This window comes from Cryptotermes secundus, unplaced genomic scaffold (genome assembly GCF_002891405.2).
Source record: "Cryptotermes secundus unplaced genomic scaffold, Csec_1.0 scaffold1326, whole genome shotgun sequence".
In the NCBI taxonomy this organism is placed as follows: domain Eukaryota; kingdom Metazoa; phylum Arthropoda; class Insecta; order Blattodea; family Kalotermitidae; genus Cryptotermes; species Cryptotermes secundus.
Genome location: NW_019731595.1, coordinates 68,874 through 89,162, shown reverse-complemented (window position 1 = coordinate 89,162; position 20,289 = coordinate 68,874). Strand labels below are relative to the sequence as shown.

At 41.5% G+C, this 20,289-nt stretch overlaps 1 protein-coding gene across 1 annotated transcript in view; it reads right to left on the bottom strand.

The window, feature by feature from the left end:
* Positions 1-20,289, bottom strand: part of LOC111867260 (whirlin) — a gene marked incomplete at its 3' end in the record, with an annotated part of 129,334 nt that overhangs the window by 108,589 nt on the left and 456 nt on the right. Inside the window, 2 exon segments of the mRNA XM_023856943.2 lie at positions 4,975-4,983; positions 12,080-12,764. Coding sequence (XP_023712711.2) covers positions 4,975-4,983; positions 12,080-12,746 — 676 coding nt within the window.

Below are 20,289 nucleotides of genomic sequence, written 5' to 3'. Positions count from 1 at the left end.
AGTCTCGGCTGCAGTTTTCCCTAACAGAAAGCAAAATTTCACGCACTCTCTTTGTTCCTTCTGGTCGGCCATCTCACTAATCGCCAAAGGGTTGAAACAGGAACGCACACAACAGAGCACCAGAGACAAACCACTTAACTCGGACTGACGCCAGCTCACTAACAGTCGCGGGATACCCCCAGCTAACACCACCTAGCAGCACAACTCGTAACTACAAAGCATGCGCGCGCAACAGGTCGGTTCCGGTTATTTTTGGGTCCCCCTTCGCATATGCAGGCCTTCAAAACAAACAAACAACAACAACATTCAATAGCCAAAATAACAAATATGAAACTCACACACAGTATACAGAAATAAATAAGCAAGGCATAAAACCCCCAAAAGAGCGAGGCACTACAACCCAAATTAGCGATTGCCCACGTAATCGCATGTTATGGACAGTCGTAACAAATAGAAAACTAAACTGCCCATTTGCACCAGCCTCAATAAGCCATCGAACAGGTTACACCAACATTCAGCATAATAATAATAATAATAATAATAATAATAATAATAATAATAAAATCAACACGGTCGAAACTGCACTGGAATAAAAAATATTCCGTTGCGACCGCGGGCAGCCTTACCCTTACCAGCCAGCCAGACATTGTCCAAACATAACTTGAGAAATACAAAGTCCGAAACAGAATTTCAGTTCCAGTCCTCTCACGACTATGTAGTCCTTCAGATCGCACAGACACACCTACTTCCTTCCGAGACATCAGGAGAGGGAAGGAAGGTCACGTGGTCTACATAGGTAGAAATAACGGTAAAGACGTCAGCATAATGCCTGTGGGGATTGGGTTCAGGGATGCCAGGATGCAACGCGCATGAGCAATTTATCCCGAGATTGTCACTACAAAAGGAATATCTTTTGTCTTTCCCTTTCCTTTATGACACGCCTTTTGGGAACAACGAGGTTAGATAGACTGGCGAATGTTTTCATAGTTTTCATGATCTCATCACTGTTACTGTCCCTTTGTTCTCACCGTCCCAGTGTGGGTTCGGATTCCACCCCATGCACGTTTTCTTCAGGGGCTTTTAACCTCCGCCGGGAGGTACCCTACCATCAAGCCAAATTTGGTCAAATGTGATAGTGGAATAATAGACTAACAAGCAGTCACACATTGCGTATGAAGATGGGAAGTGTGATATTATAATGGCTAGGATTCACGTTGCACCATTGAGGAATAGGACTACGCTTCCTGTCAAGGGCATAGATACTTCCCCTCTCCACGGGGCTCAGAGCGGCTCTGGGGCGAACTCGAATTTTTGTCCGCTGGGTATTGAGGTCCCTTTTCTAAAGGGGAAAACAGCTTTGGCGTCATTATTTTTGGTCACTGCGTTGGAAAGATTACGGGGTTAAAAATATTCTCTTTTGAACGGAATGAATAGTTGGGTTACTGTCATAATTAAGTTCTTATGGGGAATTCTTCGTGCTCTTAAACGGGCCATACCTCTCGCCTATGTGTTCGTATCACACTTCAAACGTTGTAGCAGAAAGTAACAACTGCACTGCTCTATAAACAACTTTCATATTACACGTACTGGAAAATGGGAACCAGAAACGTAGAACTTGCGAAGGCGTTGTCAGAATATTAGTTCAATCTATCATAACGTTCTGTGCGAATTTCGTAGCCTTAAAATTGCGAAATTTGAAGAAAAAATGAATGAAGATGCAGAACCCCATGAGAGTACTATGGAATGATCTCTTAAAATCTGGGTTGAAAGTTGCATTTATCAAAAGTTAGACAAATTACCCTTTTTTTTTCTGAAAGTCCTTTTGTACCACGGTAGATCACAGTAAAATTTTAATACCGCAAACATTATCTATCTTCTGAATTTTATACTAATATGCAAAGCTTCGAAAAAATTGGTTTGCTTCAGTCTTCAGACAAAAGAAGGGATCTGATCTAATGGGTTCATTTTATTGTAAAACCTGAGAACGGAAAATGTCCAGAGGATTATAGCTAAAGGTGGTCCATAGAAAAAGGGACGGATTAATTCCGAGTTCAAATGTGTAGTCGGAACATTGTAGTAGGACTAATCCCAAAAGGTGGTGGTGGTGGTTATTGTTATTGTTATTAATATTATTTTTTACTGCAATTGGGTATTCACCCGGTGGCAGTAGATATTACATTGATACAGACTAGGAAAGACTATAATATAAAATGAACAATACAAAACAAGGTACACATACAACGAGCAAGGCACCCATAGTGCAAATTCAAACATATAAAGCCATAAAAGGGCACGTGCTTGTGTTCGTTTCACTGACCTCGAACAGGGACACTTCACATTACTTCTAGCGCCCTATGGCAGAGTAATTCGTAATACAAGAGGATTTGTTATGAAGCAATCGTGATCTAACTGATGGACTACCTTACATTTGCGAGCAGGGACTGAGTAAAACCGTGGACAACCTTAGTCGGGATGTATGGTGGTCCAACGAGATTCGAACCGGTCACTTACCAAATAAAATTCAAGCACGTTAAACTGAAGTATCCATCTTTCGTTCTGGCTGCTTTAACAACAGTGGCCACGCATGTTGATATAGGCTGAAAATACCAAATAGACCGCTCTATTCATTCAACTGTGTGTGACCTCCTAGCCTTGACTAGACACGGCGGAAAGAAACGGAAATACAGGCGGATTTTGTATCTGATTTGTTCACATTAGAACAGTAAACGATTTTAACGCAAAATCCGCAGGAGTCTTATACAATATTTTTTTTTGCGTGCAAACAATTAGAATTCCATAATACATACTTTGGCCTCTACAGGCAGTCTCCACAACCAATGCGTGCTGCCATTAGAATGGACCCACGCATGATGACGCGAGGCTGGTTGTTAGGTTTCTGAACAAAATTCTTTTTACAGGATAAGGTTGTTAGCCTCATGCCCAACCTCCAACCTGGAGGACCAGGGTATATCTCTTAGTCTGGACTCTACCCTTTGAGCTTTCCGGCATGGGTGACCCTACTGGTAGTTAAACTACCATCGGCATAGCTCGCCAGGTCACAGAATCACGCAAGCCCCACCACCACGACAAGGCGGAGACAGAATTCCACAACAGACTTAACACATTTTGAAACCAGTGTAAGAAGTCTGCCATGTAAACAAACGAACTGTCTATCTCTCGTCACTGCCTCAGTGTAAACAATGGTGGTGGAACAAATTTTGCCAGTTGATATCTGGATATAATTCTTTTCTATGTGAACCTTTCTGCAAGTCATGATGGGCCAAACAATTTCCCTCCCTTTTACATAAACAAGGACGATCGATCAGCTGTCAGTCAAATCACAGGAAAAGAGTAACAACGTAAACCCACCTGTCAAACTAAGTTAAGCATGGATCGCGATCTTAGAACGGTGATGGATCTGTGCTCAAGCAAAAGACCAGTGGAAGGGTATTATACAGTGGGTGGACAAACTGAGGGACAGAATTTGTTTGTGTAGGCTACACTGAAAGAACTTCAGTTGTCACCATTGAATGTTCTTCCGTTTGTTTACATTCCTCAGTGCATTAGTGATTGTGTTGAGTGACAGCGTGTGAAAGAATCAGCAAATGGGAGCTTTGTCCGATTTTGAAAGAGGACAGATCCTTGGTGCGTGCTTAGGTGTAGCATATATGACAAAAACTGCCACATTGCTAGGCGTAGCGAAAGCGACAGTTCCTAAGGTTATGCCGGCATACACGAAATGTGGGAAGGCAACATCAGAGAAGAGGAACAGTGCGCGAAAATCAGCATTAACAGAAAGAGATTGTCGTACATTGAGAAGGACTGTTTCGAAAAATCACATAATTTCCTCAGCAAATGTGACAGTAGAACTGAATATTACATCTGGAACAACCTGTTTACACAAAACTGTCCGACGTGAGCTTCGCAGATCCAACATCCACGGCAGGGTTGCAATTGCAAAACCTCTGATTACTGAAAGTAATTCTCAGACACGTAAGAGATTACGTCACTCTCATAAACCTGGACATCAGACAACTGGAAACGCGCTCGTGATATGGTCAAATGAGTCGTCCTTCATGCCGTTCCTTAATTTATGTTTGGAGAACACCAAAGAATGCCTACAACCCGGAATTCCTGATTCCAACAGTGAAACAAAGGGGAGGTAATGTGACGCTTTGGGCAGCAGTGTCGTGGCATTCTGTTTGTTCAATTATTACCCTTCATGGCCGAATTACTGCAAGGGAGTACGCGAACAGGTTGGGCAATCAGGTGCATCCCACGTTCAAGACGTTATTTTCTACCGAACAACGGTGCAGATTTCCTAGACGACAATACCTTTCATTTATACAGCTTGAACTATTAAGTCATGGATTGAAAAGCATGAAGGTGAACTCCGCCATCTTTCCTTGGCAGCAGAATAATCAGATTTCAATATCATTGAAACACTCTGGTCAGTTTTGGGGACTAGAGTGAGGAACATATTCTCACCTCCAACATCTGTAAAATAGCTTGAAGATGTTCTACAAAAATGGTATAAAATTCCGTTAGAGACTATTCAGAACTTGTACGAGTCCACTCCAAGGAGGACTGCGGCTGTATTGAACGCTAAACTTGGTCCGACACCATATTAATAAAGAAATGTGTACAGTATCAGCACTGTTTCCGTTATTTTGTTCAACACTGTATATTACGGCATGGGGTGCGTTCAGAGAAATGTTGCCAGCAAACACAGCTCGTTGGGGCTGTAATTACTTTCAGTTCCAGTTCAGTGTAAGTAGCTTCAAAACTGCTTACAGAATAACAATACATAACGGATAAATTTAAAATACTACTGTGCAACAGAGCAAATAAAGTGACTATAGCTGAACTAATGAACATAATAATTGTACGAGAAATAATAAAAACAGGAATATCAATAAAATTAGTAAATTAAAATCAGTATTAAAATCAATTAAATTGTTCTGTACAACTCACCTTCGGCATCTGTCAGCATCCGAAGCAAAGAAAAGAAAACACTGTTTGAAATACATCAGAACTGACGAACTAGCCTACTTACATGAGAACAGTTTCAGTATCAAACAGACAAATTGCAGAGTTTCGTTTTGTCAGCATTGAATCATTTTTAACCATAGCATAAGCTGCAGAACGGATCCTGCATTTGTTTCGTCACGACTCGAGTATCGTATAAATTAGCTTTCGGTTATAACTGTTACGTCACATAATGCAGATCACAGCTCTTTCATAGCAACAATGAACTATGATCGAACGGCTGCTCTATTAGACTTACCTTCATTCCTCATTATCAGTATTTGTTACGGACACTGAATTGTGGACCAGGCATATGACTAAAGAAACTGCATTGAAATTACATCAAATAAGTAATAAAGAACACTAGAAAAACCTACAAGACAGAATGCTTTCCTGCTCCTAATTTTTAAAATAAATATCCCAAGTTTCTCTCTTCTGCGTTAAAATTAATCACTCACCATCCTAAACCATCTTTTTAATATCTTACATTTATGTTATGACCCTCAATACAACAATAAAACGGAATATCTTCAGGTGGAGACAAAAATGGATGTTTACATGTGTCTTACTTACGAGTATTTCAGTATTCAGTATTGAGGGGGTGAGTTTCCCCATGCACTTAGACCAGTTATTGGTCCATTGTGCGTCCCCCTTTTAATTTCTACTGTCTCCATACCCTACCGGTACTGGTGCTCGCTATTAGCCCCTTTCTGCCAGCGAGGTTCCAACCTTCTACTGGCAGTGGTATTTAATAGTTAGTCCCTTTCTGTCAGAGAGGTCCCCCCTCCTCTGGCAGTGGTACCTAATACTTCCCCATCTACTGGAGGCATTGGGAACTACTTTAGGCGGGAAACTTTTTGCCAAATTTAGCTCAGAGGTCTCCTAGAGACACGAGGTTCTTTTACGTGCCGTAAATCTACGACACGGGACCCACGGCTTAAAGTCCCTCCCGGAGGACTTGTTCCCTGAATTTTTCCGCCCTTAAAAATTCCACGATCTTACGCGGGTTTGAACCCGCGTGCCTTGAGTCATGAGGTGGGAACGTTACCCCTAGACTACGGAGGCCGCTACGAGTATTTAATATAAGCGTGGATTTCTTACTACATGTTTCGACCTATGATGTAGGTCATCATCGGGCACCTTCTATGATCTATGATCTATGATCGTATAACCCTAGTTATTAATGTTAATTGTAACTGTAAGATATTATACACATAACAGGATGCAATCTGTAAACTTCATCTTGTTAAAATTTTAAATCTTTATAGCTCAGTATTTACTCTATACACAATCTGTTTGAACATCAAAATCTCTGTATGCTGCCCACAGAATTCATGTATGGGTTTCGCAGGATTCTCAGAATAAATATAAATAGCCTTTATTCCCATAAAATATTAATCGATTTGTCTCTGTAATGGAGGCGCAGTGTGTTTTCTGCGCAGTTGAAACTGAGTCTTATTTATTTAGATGAATCAGTAATTCATATTATTGATAAAGCAACAGGACATATGTTGAGGATATGTTAGAGTACCTCCCGTTTTCTATTGATTTATCAGACTGCTGGCTAAAAGTCAGTATGCAACCGGAAGGTCTTGCAGTCGGCTATCCTGACAGTTTATTTTTGCTTTCCCTCCGTCTTTAAGCAAATTCTGACATGGTTTCAATGTTCCTAGTTATTGCTGCGTGCTTCTCATGCAACCTTCCCGACTTAAATTAATCAAAATTGAACCCCATTACTGTCAAAGTCACCAAAATTATTTTTCCAAATAATACAATTCAACAGAAATTTATAAAATCAAAATGCCACTATCACTGTCTCAAGTCACTATTTCTAACCATTTTAACGCCTTCACTTTCACAATGCTGTTACCAGAACGAGCAGGAGACGCCTGTGAATCTTCTAAAAAGGACGCTCGTTCTCCCCTCCCCTAGAATGTAGCGTCTGTCAATACTCCCCACTTTCTTTTCTCTAACTGATAACATATTCAAGGTTACCCTGGAGATGAAATCATTTTACAGTAATAATATATGTCGCATATAAGAAATTTAAGTCTGGAGTCCAATATAAAATTATGCTAGATTCGATATTTTTAATATTTATATAAACGACAATCCCTCCGAATAGAGACTGGACACCGATTTTCAGATCACATGCCGAAGATAAACAAGTCTCGGACCAGGGTTTAAACGAAAGGTAATTCCAAACAGATACTGTAAATTATACAGATCCCAGAACTGTGGTTAATCCCGTGGCCAATCGAAAACGTGCAAGTCTGACACATGCACCAAACGCAGGAACCCTTCAACCGTACCGTACAGTGGAGAACTGAGGCAGAAACATCACTTCTGATCGCGTGTTCTGTTTCTGCTAAAGAAAGCACATAGAAGACTTTGCCATCAGTTTAAGTTCGAAGGTTAATCGCAAGGTTGCATGAACACTACACAAATCCTTGTTAAGGTCCATCTTATTATATGCAGTTCGATCTGGAGTACTGCAGCCCTAATCCATAACACAAACCTGCAATCATTCCAAAACAAATATCGAAACTACGTTGGATGTCGGTAACAAAGTACTGCATAGGAACCTACAAATGACCATTCTGGAAACCATTAGATACCTGGTCATGAAAATGTATTTTCGATGGCTGGAGCACAGAAACCGGAGAGTACAACAAAGGACAATATGACCCGATGGCAGAAAGTAAAAAAGGCAGCGTAAAATTTTCTCCGCCATTTACACACGTAACTGTTTTAAACAGAACGGATCTTTGCTGCATAGCTACTCAACTACCCTCAGGGGTGCATTTGTGGAGATCAACATTATTTTTTCAGACACACTGTTCCATAGGTTCATCATCAGCCAGCATTCGTGGGGATCCAGCGCATAGGCAGCGTCAGAAGTTGATCCCTTAGCTGGGTCAAATCAAGAATCATATCACGGAAACCGGAAAAAGAATTGAAACTAATATCCTCAATAAATTTGAAACCCCCTACATTCTTTATTTACAAGAATGCTGACTTGAAGCCAGGATGTATCAGGAAGTTCCTGCAACCGGCCATCCAGACATATGCTGCCTGTTTTCAAGCACGTGGCAAAATGTTATCAAATTCCCAAGTTGTCACTGTACAAAATTATATCCTTTGCCCTAGAGGCATTCAAATTTCCTTTCCAATTTATGAAAATCTCATCTAACCAGAAAATCAAAATTCTACGGCCCTTGTCTACAGTGATTCACAAAACTTGATGCCCAATGTGAATAAATAAATTCTTCATGGTCACCGCCGTGAAACCTCAAATCTTACAAATTCTTTCATGAACACCCAGACAGGTGAGCTTCGTTCAAATCTTGGATAACTGACGTACCAGGCCGCTGGCTTAGCATGTTTTAACGTTTGATTTCTTTGTTCGCTCGCTCTGTTTCTCCCTCCCTTCATGCCTCAATCAAAAGGTCAGAAGCACCTGAAAATTTCATTCGACTATATGACAGAAAAGTTCTGCCCGAGGATAATATTTTTCAATCGCATTTTTACGTACTTGCTTTTAATGTTCTCATCTGGCCAGAAATGCTAACCAATTTAAATAACAGGATACTTTCGCAATAAAACAATGGATTTTACCATCATTTCTTTCAAATAAAGAAAAAGGTATATAGGATTTGATGTTTTCAAAACGGTGGTCATGAAGACTTCTATATTCTGGGATAAAACGCCGTGTAATCCGTTGAAAGTCAATTAACGTTTCGGAGGAATATGTCGCAAAAAGATGCTTTGACTGATGTCTGTTTCATGTTGGTTTCTTGCATGACTCACTCTTCAACCCTGAAGATGAGAAGATATTTTAACGCACTGCCAGGCAACGGCTCTGTAAACAGTTTCCAACATGCAACGATAGAGGAAGCTGTGTTTCTACATATGATGTGGGCCACGCAACAGTATGTGGGTTGTTTTCTGTGCGTGGTCCGTGCCGAAGCTTTATAACAGACAAGGAAAATCGCTTGGGCCAGTTGAGTTCCGAAGTTCCAGGGGAGAAGTAGTGCGACCATAAGCTGTAGAAGGAATTAGACTGTGCCAAGAAGATTGTGAGAGTGTGTGACTTTACATGTGCTGTAGTACAGTGATACTGAGAGTGTGTAATTTAGTGAGACTATTATAGTTCCTCTTTTATAAATCCGTTGCCAGGAAACGGATGGTGAATAATAGTGGAAACAGACTGAGAAGATTATTGTGGAGTGATTGTAAATTGTGTAAATCAGCAGTAGTGTAATAATTATTTGTAGTTACGATCTGTGGGGGCACGCAGTAGCGTAGTTGGTCGAGGGGCTATGCTACAAGCCGGAAGGTCGCGGGGTCAAGTCCCGATGAGGTCACTGGATTATTTTCAATTGACCTAATCCTTCTAGCCGCACTATGGCCCTGGGGTTGACTCAGCCTCTAACAGAATTAGTGCAAGGAATTAATTAATTAAATAATTTTCCTAGGGAGTAAAGCGCGGCCGGCGCGTAAGCCTGACAACCTTACCGCAATCTTTGAGTCGACTGTCTAGATCAAGCATGTCAAACTCAACTTGTACAGAGGGCCACCTCGGACCTATAAATAACAGTCCAGGGCCGCACATCAAAATAGAAATATACATTAGATTTTGATACAAGGAAATTTAATTCTATTTGTTATTTAGGAATAATTTCAATATAATTACCTAAAGTCACATATCTTACAGTTTTAAAAAGCAAGAGAATGCCATTTTTGACAAGTATCAAACAGCTTTTCAATATGTAAAAACAGAGATTACACAAGAAATTATGTTAGAAATAGCAAAATATTGAATTTCCTGCATCCTGCTAATTTATGTCTGCGTGAGACTTCTTGTCTTCTGGTCTGTTGGAAAATTGTCTTTACAAAAAATATTTCTACTAAAATTTTAATATTTATTTTAATATCAATTAGCTCTAAAAGTTGTGGGACCGCACTCTGTGGCTATGGATGCCGCATGTTTAACACGGCTGGTCTAGATAATGTGGGACCCTCAACGTCTCACAACCCTATGGGCCTTCACGGCCTGGTACAGGGATAGCTTTACTTTTTTTACTTTATTTTTAGTTACGATCTGTAGGTGGTTAATAAATCCAATTACCAATCCGAACGCCATCTTTAGTCATAAAACACGTGACAGTATGTTGCTTTGTAATATCTGTTGACTTTCAACGGGGTATACGGTGTTACATTCAAGAGATATAAGTCTTCATAATCACCTCTTTGAGAATCTCAAATCCTACAAATGTATCGAGATTAAAAAGGATACTGGGAATTCTCTCTGTTGTTAGCAGAAGAATGTTCAAGCTTAGAGCGTCAGAACCACTGATGGTGGAATGAGGTGAAATACTTTCACAAAACGTCCACAGAATTTGTTTCTGACAAAGTGGCAGAACCTACTATAATGAATCTCTATTTCTTTTTACTAAAAATTTTGTTGCAGAAGGTTGTGGTGTGGAGCTGTAAGGGAAGAGTCAATACTAGTGCAGCACCCAGATCAATATGCGAGTTGACTAAGGATATTATTTTTATTTTTTTTAATTCGCTTAGTGGGGGGGCGGAGTCCAATTGTGTCCACTCGGCACGGCGGCCACTGATTGGCCTATTGTACCTGCGCCGGGTGATTATGATGATGGAGAATTTGGTGGAATGAACATTGGCAGGGGAAACCGAAGTATTCGGAGAAAACTCGCCCCAACGCCACTTTGTTTACCACAAATCCCACTTGCTCAGACCCGGGATCGAACCCGGGCCGCCGTGGTGGGAAGCCAGCGACTAACCGCTTGAGCTATGGCGCGGCCTGACTAAGAATAAGCAGCGAATAGAAGAAGTGTTATGGGAGACGGAACATATACATAGACATTTCGGTTCACTAAAAATTTCACTTGAACCAGGTACTACAGGTAAGAGGACTGATTGTACCCTAGCCTTAAGTTTCACTCGGTTGCTAAATTTTATGAGAATGCATTTCAATATAGATTCAAACATAACGGCATTACGTTTTCTCCTTTCTTTCTTTCTTTCTTTCTATAATCAAATCGCGAGGGCTGGTGTACACCATCGCCTGCGGAAAGGTCCACAGCCCTGTACTAACACAGAGGATTATGTAATGCCACACATTCGAAGCAATATTTAAATATAAATTTAAATTTATAACTTAAAAATTCTTGAGAAAATTATTTTTCCTTCTCTGTGAATCGTTTCACGATTTTATGAGTATCTAGACTGCATAGAGTAAGATGAGAAAATGACTGCTGAGTGATTAATTGGATAGGATTTGCGAAAAGAAAGGTCTTTGCCTAATCCAGGTACTACCCCAGCATTTGCCTAGAGGGAGTGAGGAAATCTAAGAAAAACCTCGTTAGGACAGCCAGTGTTCCGACTGGAATTCGAACCGAGTACTTTCTGAATGCAAATCTAGAAGACGAGCTCGGTATAATTATGATCTCAACTGATACCGGGCTGCGGTACTGTTCCCGGTCCTGCAATAGATTAACGCGTGAAGAGAAAAGTCAAGCCAAGTCCTCTACATTTTTTGCACTTTTCCAAGATTTTGTACTGATCTCTGTACACCTGCCTCCCCTAACCCTGTTTCTGATCGGCTGAAGAAACCTGTAGCTTACATCCCTCAGCATCAAGTTTGTAGAGCAATATAGTTCAATAAACATTATAAAAAAATCTATAGTACCGTACTCTATAACTTACTAATTAAATCGTACTGTTCAAGATTCCAAGAAAAGTATATTCTAAGTTGTCATCGAAGCCAGTGAGATCCCTAGGTCATGGCCAGCAATGGCTATAAACCGACCTCCTTGACAAGTCACCTTTGACTTCGCACAAGCCCTTGCACTCCAAGTTGCCATGAGATTAAGAGTTTGGTGACTGTCACGACAACCACAGGCTACTAAGCGTTCGGGGTTTTAGTTCACACTTGCTTCGTACATACAGACTAAGTTTTAGTTCAATATGCCTTCGCCTCGCTTTTATTATTGAAGTTTTCCGTGACGTTCGGGACACTCACCCGAGTCCTTTCCGCCCTTGACGCAGATGCCGAAGCCATGTGAAGACTCGGGAGGCCGAACCATGTTGACGGTCCGCACCACCAAATCCTGGTGCATGTTGAGATTATGGTGGTGCTGCTGGGGACTATTCGCCGGACTGGATACAGCGCTCCGCCTCCCACCCCCTGCGTGGTGTGTCATCTTGTTGCTCGCACTGCCGCCGCCCCCAGCCCCAAAATATCTGAGTACCTGTTCCGGTGAGATGGGCCGCTTCTTTCCGTTAGAACCGACATGATGATGATGGTGATGGTGGTGGTTCGTAAGGGGTTTGCTGAATGTGGTGGAGGAACCTAGGTAGGTGCCCCGCGGGTGCTTTCCCGGCGTAGGTGCGGCGGTGGAGGACTCCTCGATGATGTATGAAGTACCGGGTGGTGAATAGTAGAGGCCCGAACGGCCCCGGGACGAACCTCCTCCCCGGGAATACATGATGTCCTCGGCCTCGTAGCTGCCGGCTCGATGGGAGGGCTGGTGAGGGGGTTGTGATGAGAAGCGTGACGTGGAGTTGTGGTGGTGGTGAGGGCTGTTGATGACACTGACGCTGCCCCCACCTGGGCTCCGCCCCCAGCGGCCACCATACTGAGACAGGTTGATCTCTGCTAATTCACCGAACCTTTCTTCGTCTGCCATCCAGCGTCACGTGATCACCTGCACAAACCGGCGTGCATTCATTAATAAAATTAGCGACAGGTTTATGATGTTTAGAGACGGAAACTGTGATAGCCCTTTCCATACTAGTTATTTTCAAAAAGCAGCAATTCGTTAGTATATTTTATGGTGTAAATCATATTCCGATTTACTCCAGATTGTGACATCGTGCAGTCTTGTAGGCAGACAGTGACATTTGTGAGGAACCTGCTACCTCCATCTTGAAACCTGAAGATGGAAACAGTATGTTCTTCCGAAAAATTGTTGGAGGCCTATGTAACCGTTCATCATAATTTGCTGGACCTTTTGTATTAAGTAAATTTATATTAAGTTAATATCGCGTAAAATACAAAGAGAGATCTGGCAGATAGCCAACTTTTACACGCAGAAGTGACATAGTTCAATGCATTCTACCTCAAACAGTTTTCATTCAACTTTCGGCCAAATCAGACACAAAAACACAACTACGTCACTTCGCTGAAAGTGTATTACAAGTTCAATCCAAATAAGTGTAACTATTAGGGTTTCCGTTGTGTTCAGCGAACTGAAGTTAATTAAATAATTACTGAAGAGCAAAAGACTTGGAAATGGTGTACGTGATTGTAGCGTAAGGATCTTCTTGTCCTGCCCGAGCCAGGCCCGTAAGAACCCAGATAAGAACTCATTGATACCCATTACAGAGCAGAATCCAGCTACTACCGACTTTTCCTACTTGCGGGACATCTAATGGTAGTACAGGAACGAAGTCCCGCCTACCAGCACCAACAACCACAATTCTCCTCCTTTCCCGCCTAACTTCTCGCCATCCACGAGAAGAGGGAGAAGGGCAGTAACTCCAGCGGAGGCGTCTAGACACGAGGTTCAGGTGAGCCGCAGCCCAGGGAAAGGAAGGTATACAGGTAGAGAACTAATAAGTGACGTAAAGTCGGGCAAAAAGAAAAAGCAGTCACGAGTGACAAACATCGTAAGGAGGAGGAGAAGGGAACGGTCACGCCTACAAGACTATGCGGTGTAGCAGCACAGAAAAACGAAGTGCATTAATCACCACCGTGAAGACCTCATAACATTAATGATAAGCTCTAACTACTGTGAGATAACAGGGCAGGTTTATTTCACTTGTCTGCTCAGACAACAATGAATCTAGATCATAACTGCCGGTGACGCTGCATGCGTAGCACGGAAGTGGTTCTTCTTGTGTCAGCATTTACATTTGCAAGACGAAAGGTAAAGACAGTAACAGAGCTGCAACGAATTAAAGCGTGCCACTAGAACATGACGATAATATCAGGATAAATGCCTCTTCAGTAGTTCATAAAATATTAAGAGGGATTGAATTATTTAACTTCAAATTATGATTAACTTGCATTTATAAACCAAAGGCACTACCTATATGAGTATGTGACAGTGACAAAAATTGGAAAGGAAAATTTTGAAGTGAGACTAACACTAAGGACTGGGAAATTAATGTGAGTTGACTGCTACCATAAAAAATAAGAGCATCAAACAGAACACGTGTTCCAAGTCTTGATTCAGCCAGTTCCTCCTGGAATAAGAAACAATTAACACAATGACGGAGAGATATAGAGAAAATAAGGGACCTTGAGAAATTTTCCACTAAACACAGCGAAAGAAAAGCATAGCCTTGGTCTGTTTTCTTTTCGGCAGAAATATAAGATTGCCTGTGGTGCGACCGTTTCTGTACATTTATGGTTCACATCATAAATATTGCCACAGCACAGCAAAGAGCGGTTCAATTCTGCAGTACTGTGGCGATGGAGAGATGTGTTCTGAAGGAATGCATATGAAGTAGGTCAACATGCTACCAGACAAACAGGGAACAAAGAGATATGCAGCGATGCGACAACTTCGGAAATTCATAAAGAAAGGAAGGGAAAGAAGACACAAACTTTCGTGTCCCTAACGTTGATCTTCTTCCGATACCTCCATCTATAACTTTTGTGCCAAAAACAACTTCTAACATTAGCTAAAATTATTTAATTGAAAGTAAAATTACAAATTTGTTCCCTAATGCTTAACACCAAAGACGAACGCGACTCCAGGCGAAGGGATTAGCTGCTTTAGCACAGTTGTGATCAAAACAAACTCAGTGATTTTAGTCCGCAAGCGAACTATACAGACCGAGCGGCAGTCGCTTGTCGGCGAAGTCTAGTGCCTACTTTTGCAGATAGGGGGTGTCGCGTGGTCAGCGAAACGAATCCCCACGGCCGTTAATTTCGGTTTTCTAGACCGGGGCCGCTATTTCCTTGAAATAGCTCCTCAATTATAATCTCGAGGCTGAGTGGGCCCCGCACACAGTCTGATCTCAGTAGCAAAATGTGAAAGACCCCCTTCAATATATAATTGGGGTAGGAGCTGTTCTTTGTGAAGAAAAGAAGGGAATCCAACCATTAGTCCGGCAAGCGAGCCTTAGCCTTTCGATCAGCAGTCTGTCCAACTTATCACGGCTTAGAAGGCAAAAATAAGTTTACCCTGTGCTCAAATGAGCATCACGTCATGCGGACATGTGAAGGAATACAGCTACAGCCCTATGAGTTCTTAATATCGACACTACATGGAGGTGAATGGTCATCTTCAAACCCGGGCCGCTTTAGTCCCGGGAAAAAGAACATGGATACAACTGGATATGAGAACTTGGAAGGCACAGCAATCACTTTGGATGCGGTTGTGATACTAGTCACATACCTGCACTAACTAATTTCATGGTACAAAATTTGTCTCTAAAACTGATAATCAACTAATTTTCTCTCTTTATACGGAAAAATTCCTATGTTTTTTTAACGTGTTCTCAAAACATCTTAAACGAAATGAAGATTTAAATAAATTGTGGAATGTAGATCAGTTGTTGGGCAACGACCGCGAAATATGCGACGGAACAGTGGCCGTTGCTAAGAAGTGGCCCGCAAACAACAGAAGAATGGTGCTTTTCTGCGCGGTGTGCTAAGCAACAATTGAAAATGGAGAGAGGAAATGTTTTCTGTGCGGTCCGTGCCGAGATATTATTAAGCAGGACAACTGGAGCAATAATTTAGTTGTGCTCTACTGAAATTTAGAGTGTGTGAATTAGCGACAGCGCTATAATTATTTTTAGCTACGATCTGTAAGTGTTCAGTACATCCAATTATCAATCCAAACCCTGTCTATAGTCACTCATACACGTGGCAATATATACACACACCATTAATCCTGAAAATATCATTTATAAAAATATCTGAAGGCCGTGTATGAGAACGTCCTTGAATAATTCGGTCTGCTCATATAGTTCGGTGTAGGCTTATCTTATGATGTGTGGCCTATGCAGAAAATGGCTAGTAAAACGCTTAAGATTATTGGTGAACAAGACACAAGTCTGAAACCTGCATTTGCAGTTTATACTTCCCTGAGGGTAGAGATAAAATCAGAGAAGTAGCAAGAAAATGTCAACTCGCACGCGGAATCTGAAAGACGTTACTTCCAGACGTGACGCGTTGGAAGACAAACACTCCAAAAGCGAAAGAATTAGACCCGATTTTATATTTCGTGGAAATAAATTTGAAGCGTGTTTGACGGTTTGAGAGGAGATTCGACATGAAAAAGAAAAAAAGAATTATAGCGAAGAGAAATCCTAAAGATAAGTTTGTTTTGTTGAGAGTTGTCTGTGTTGGAAGGAGTGACGACAAGAATTTTGTATGAATCAAAGTCACTTGCCTGCCTAGAATAATTTTATAGGTTTGCAAATGAGGGATCGTGTAGAGGTAAAATATGTTCCCCTGTAGAAACTTTATGTGAACTGACTCGTAAGAAATATATAGTATATGGTCGAAGTTCCTTAATGTTTGACAAGATCAAAATTAACCTAAGATGGCAAATTCGAAAGCGCAGATACATTTATGTGAATATACCTTCTCAGATAAATTCTAGGAATAACACTTTTTTACAGGAAACAATAAATACTGAAAGAGCAGTTGAATTATTATTTCTCTCTAGTCTAGCATTATGTAGGGCGCCAAACACAGTGGCCGCATGGTCTGGAGCATGAACTCTCTTCGCCTGCTGGAACGCTGGGATCGTGGTTTCGAATATCACTCGAGGCATGGACGTTTGTCTACGTTTATTCTGTTTGTGTTCTCCTGCTCAAGTAGCGGTCTTATGACGTGCTGATTCCATATCCAAGGAGTCCTACCCACTGTCTAAAGATTAAGAAACTGAAGTGAAAAAGCGCTTCATGAATACCCTATGCTCCAGAGGGAGCAACAGAAATATGAATGAATGAATTATATAGGGCTAGTTCCTCTTAAATGCGCAATTTATACTGGTTTAAGAGGTTTCGTTTGAAGCAGGGTCTACAGTAGTTTTAGACCAGAAAACTGGTAGAAATAAAACTGAATGACGTTAGAGGACTCACTTTCACTTCGACTATCAGTTCGATTGCTGGAACTCGTACAGAGAGGTCAGTGTAATATTAAAGAGCAAAGACAAGACAGTGAATGTGGCTGAAAATGGTACCAATTCATCAAAAGTGATAAAAGGTAAAGCAATTCCTATAACAGGCAGCGAAGGCCCACAGGGTGGGAGATGTTGAGGCTCAAACATTTTCTTTAGACAATCGGCTCACAGATGGCAGTAAGGTTGTCAGATTCCTGGTACTCATTTCTGTTAGAGTGTGAGACGACCAAGGGCCACAGTGCGGCTGGAATGATTATGTAAATTGAAGAAATCCACTTCATCGGGACTCGAACCCGCGACCTTCCGGCTTGTAGCATAGTGCTTCAATCAACTACGCTACCACGTACCTCCGAACGTAGCAAATTACACTAACAAGGTTCTACAAGAAGCAACGAGCACCCACTAACCTCTTTTAGTAACAGGACGACAGACACTTCAATATTATGTAAGATTTGAGGCTTTCACGGCGGTGACTATGAAGAAAGCAGTCTTCTGGGATTTGGCACCGTGTAGATGTGGTGTTAACCAACGTTTCGGAGGAACGTATCGCCTCCATCTTCAGGGTAGAAGGAAAAATATAAGAAATCCGCAAGCAAAGAGACCGTGAGAACCGACCGGCGATACGTTCCTCCGAAACGTCGGTTAACACAACATATAACCACATATACACGGTGCCAAATCCCAGAAGACTGCTTTCTTTACTTCAATATTAATTTGGGATGAAAGGTAGTGCCAATTTCTGAACTGGTTAAGTTGCGCCCTCCTGAAGTGGGGGAAGGAGGAGACTGTGAGTCATAAATTGAAAGGATGTGAAAGGACGTGGTCGTACTTGTAAGTTGTCGCATTACTGGTAGAAGGGATTCAGGCAAATAAAGAAAACCCTGGATATAGATTTGTTAAGCTAGCCTCCACCTCCAGCTTTCCTTCACTCTTCGAAACTCACACAATAACAAGACTCCAACCCTTACTTCAATTTGTAATTCAATATCTTCAAGAACTGCTTGGTGCTGGGTCATTCTAAGAAAGCTCCTTAGCGACTGAAGACATTCTTCAGTCTTACGGAATCCGGAAGTTCGTTATGATGCTCGCTAAGTCCTACAGTTGGATGCACGCTAACCTATACAGAGCCAGTCCAGTCTAGTCCGCAAATTGACATCCCGTTTATCCAAAGTTAGTTCTGATGTTACTCTCTGCTCTACATTTATGTTCATAAGTGGTTTGCCCCTTGACGTTTTGAGACAAATTTTGTACCTACTTTTAGTCATCTCTTTCGAGTTGCATGTCCTATCCATCTAAACTTCCTCAGTCTTATCACCCAGATAATATTAGGTCATGAACACTGTACCCACAATATATTTTCTCTCAGTTCACAAATCTATTATAAAATATAAATTAAAATATATTTGCAGACAATAGAGAACCAGATCGGAAAAATTTACTATAAGGGTTGTGTAAACGACTGAGATATTTTATCGAGTCCTGTAATCACAAACTGCAAATTTCAATATCAGGACAAATGACTCTTAACTCAATCAAATGTCAGAGTAATACAGACTGTGTCAATGAATTGCGCGATTTGGCAGTAGTGCTTTTTCCTGGATTGGTTTGAGTGGGGAGGATGCCACTACTGCCGCCCAGCAGCCTACTTCAAAGCGTTTTAGTTGCAATAAAGCTGTGGACTGGAGCACAAGGTGCTTCTGTTATGAAAGAATTTTACATAAACGGTGACATTTTCGTGAACGCTTAGCGTGAATTTCGAGGAGAGTTTGGTATTCATCGCAAGTCGTGCTGTTCCATCTGACCATGCCGTCAAGACCTGGGTTCAGAATGTTGAGGCTACTGGCTCTACACTAAAGAAGGGTGGCAGCGTAAAAACAGAACGTACACCCGAGAATGTAGCGGCAGTGGGAGAAGCCATTGAACGAAGTCCACGTCGGTCTGCGCGTCGCCACGCTACGTCACTCGGGCTGTCCGAAGCCAGCGTTCGGCAGATTTTGCGCACAGATCTCCACTTCTACCCCTATAACTTTCAAATTACCCATGAACTACACAGACATGATCATGAAAACGGAGTTGATTTCTGCCATACTTTTTGGCAACTAATTAATCAAAACCAAGATGTCGTTAACGGCTTACTATGAGCGATGAAGCTCATTTCCATTTGTCGGGGTTTGCTAACAAGCAACATTTCCGCTATTGGTCAGCCACAGACACCAAAGAAATCTAAGAGAGACCACTTCACAGTTCCAAAGTCACAGTATGGTGCGCGTTATCTTCGTTTCGAATTATTGGCCCGTACTTCTTTGAAGATGAGTGGGAAAGGGCTGTAACCGTGACTGGACCACGTTACGTTCACATGTCGAGAGCTTCTTAGTTATTGCACTTGTTCGTCTTCCAGTCAAGGAAGAAACGTTTTTCCAGCAAGATGTGGCTATGTGCCACACAGCATGAGCTTCCATGGCAGTTGTGAATAACCTGTTTCCTAACCATGTTATCTCCAGATATGGGGACAGCATATGGCCAGCCAGGTCACCTGATCTTTCCACATGTGATTTTTTCTCCGGGTTATCTGAAATCCCAAGTTTTCATAGCTCCAGCACCCCACACAGTTCAAGAGTTGAAACACTGAATTCGGAAAGAAGCTGAACGAATTCCCGTGGAGATGCTGCAAAGAGCAAAGAGTGACTTTAAGAAGAGACTTACAGAGTGCCTACAGCGGAATGGTGGTCATCTGTCGGATGTTATTTTTGGAAAACAGACTTCTATTTTCAGTGAATCAATTAAGAAAAACCAAATGCTTTTATGTTTACTCTGTATTTATACGCGTTAAAAACAAATAATTTTTTTAATATATTTTGAATTTTAGCACTCAGAATATTACACAATTCTATAAGCTAAAGTGCTGATTACTTATTAGATATACTAATGACTAGTGGCATGAACAGGTTGATATCCAGCGAAATCACCTGTATAATCTATAATTAGTATCTATACATTAACTTAAGAGTAGTTCACTTGGCCACAGTTTTTTGAGTCTTTTGTTGCTTACTGGTTCCAGGAGTTGTTCCATGAGCTGATTGGG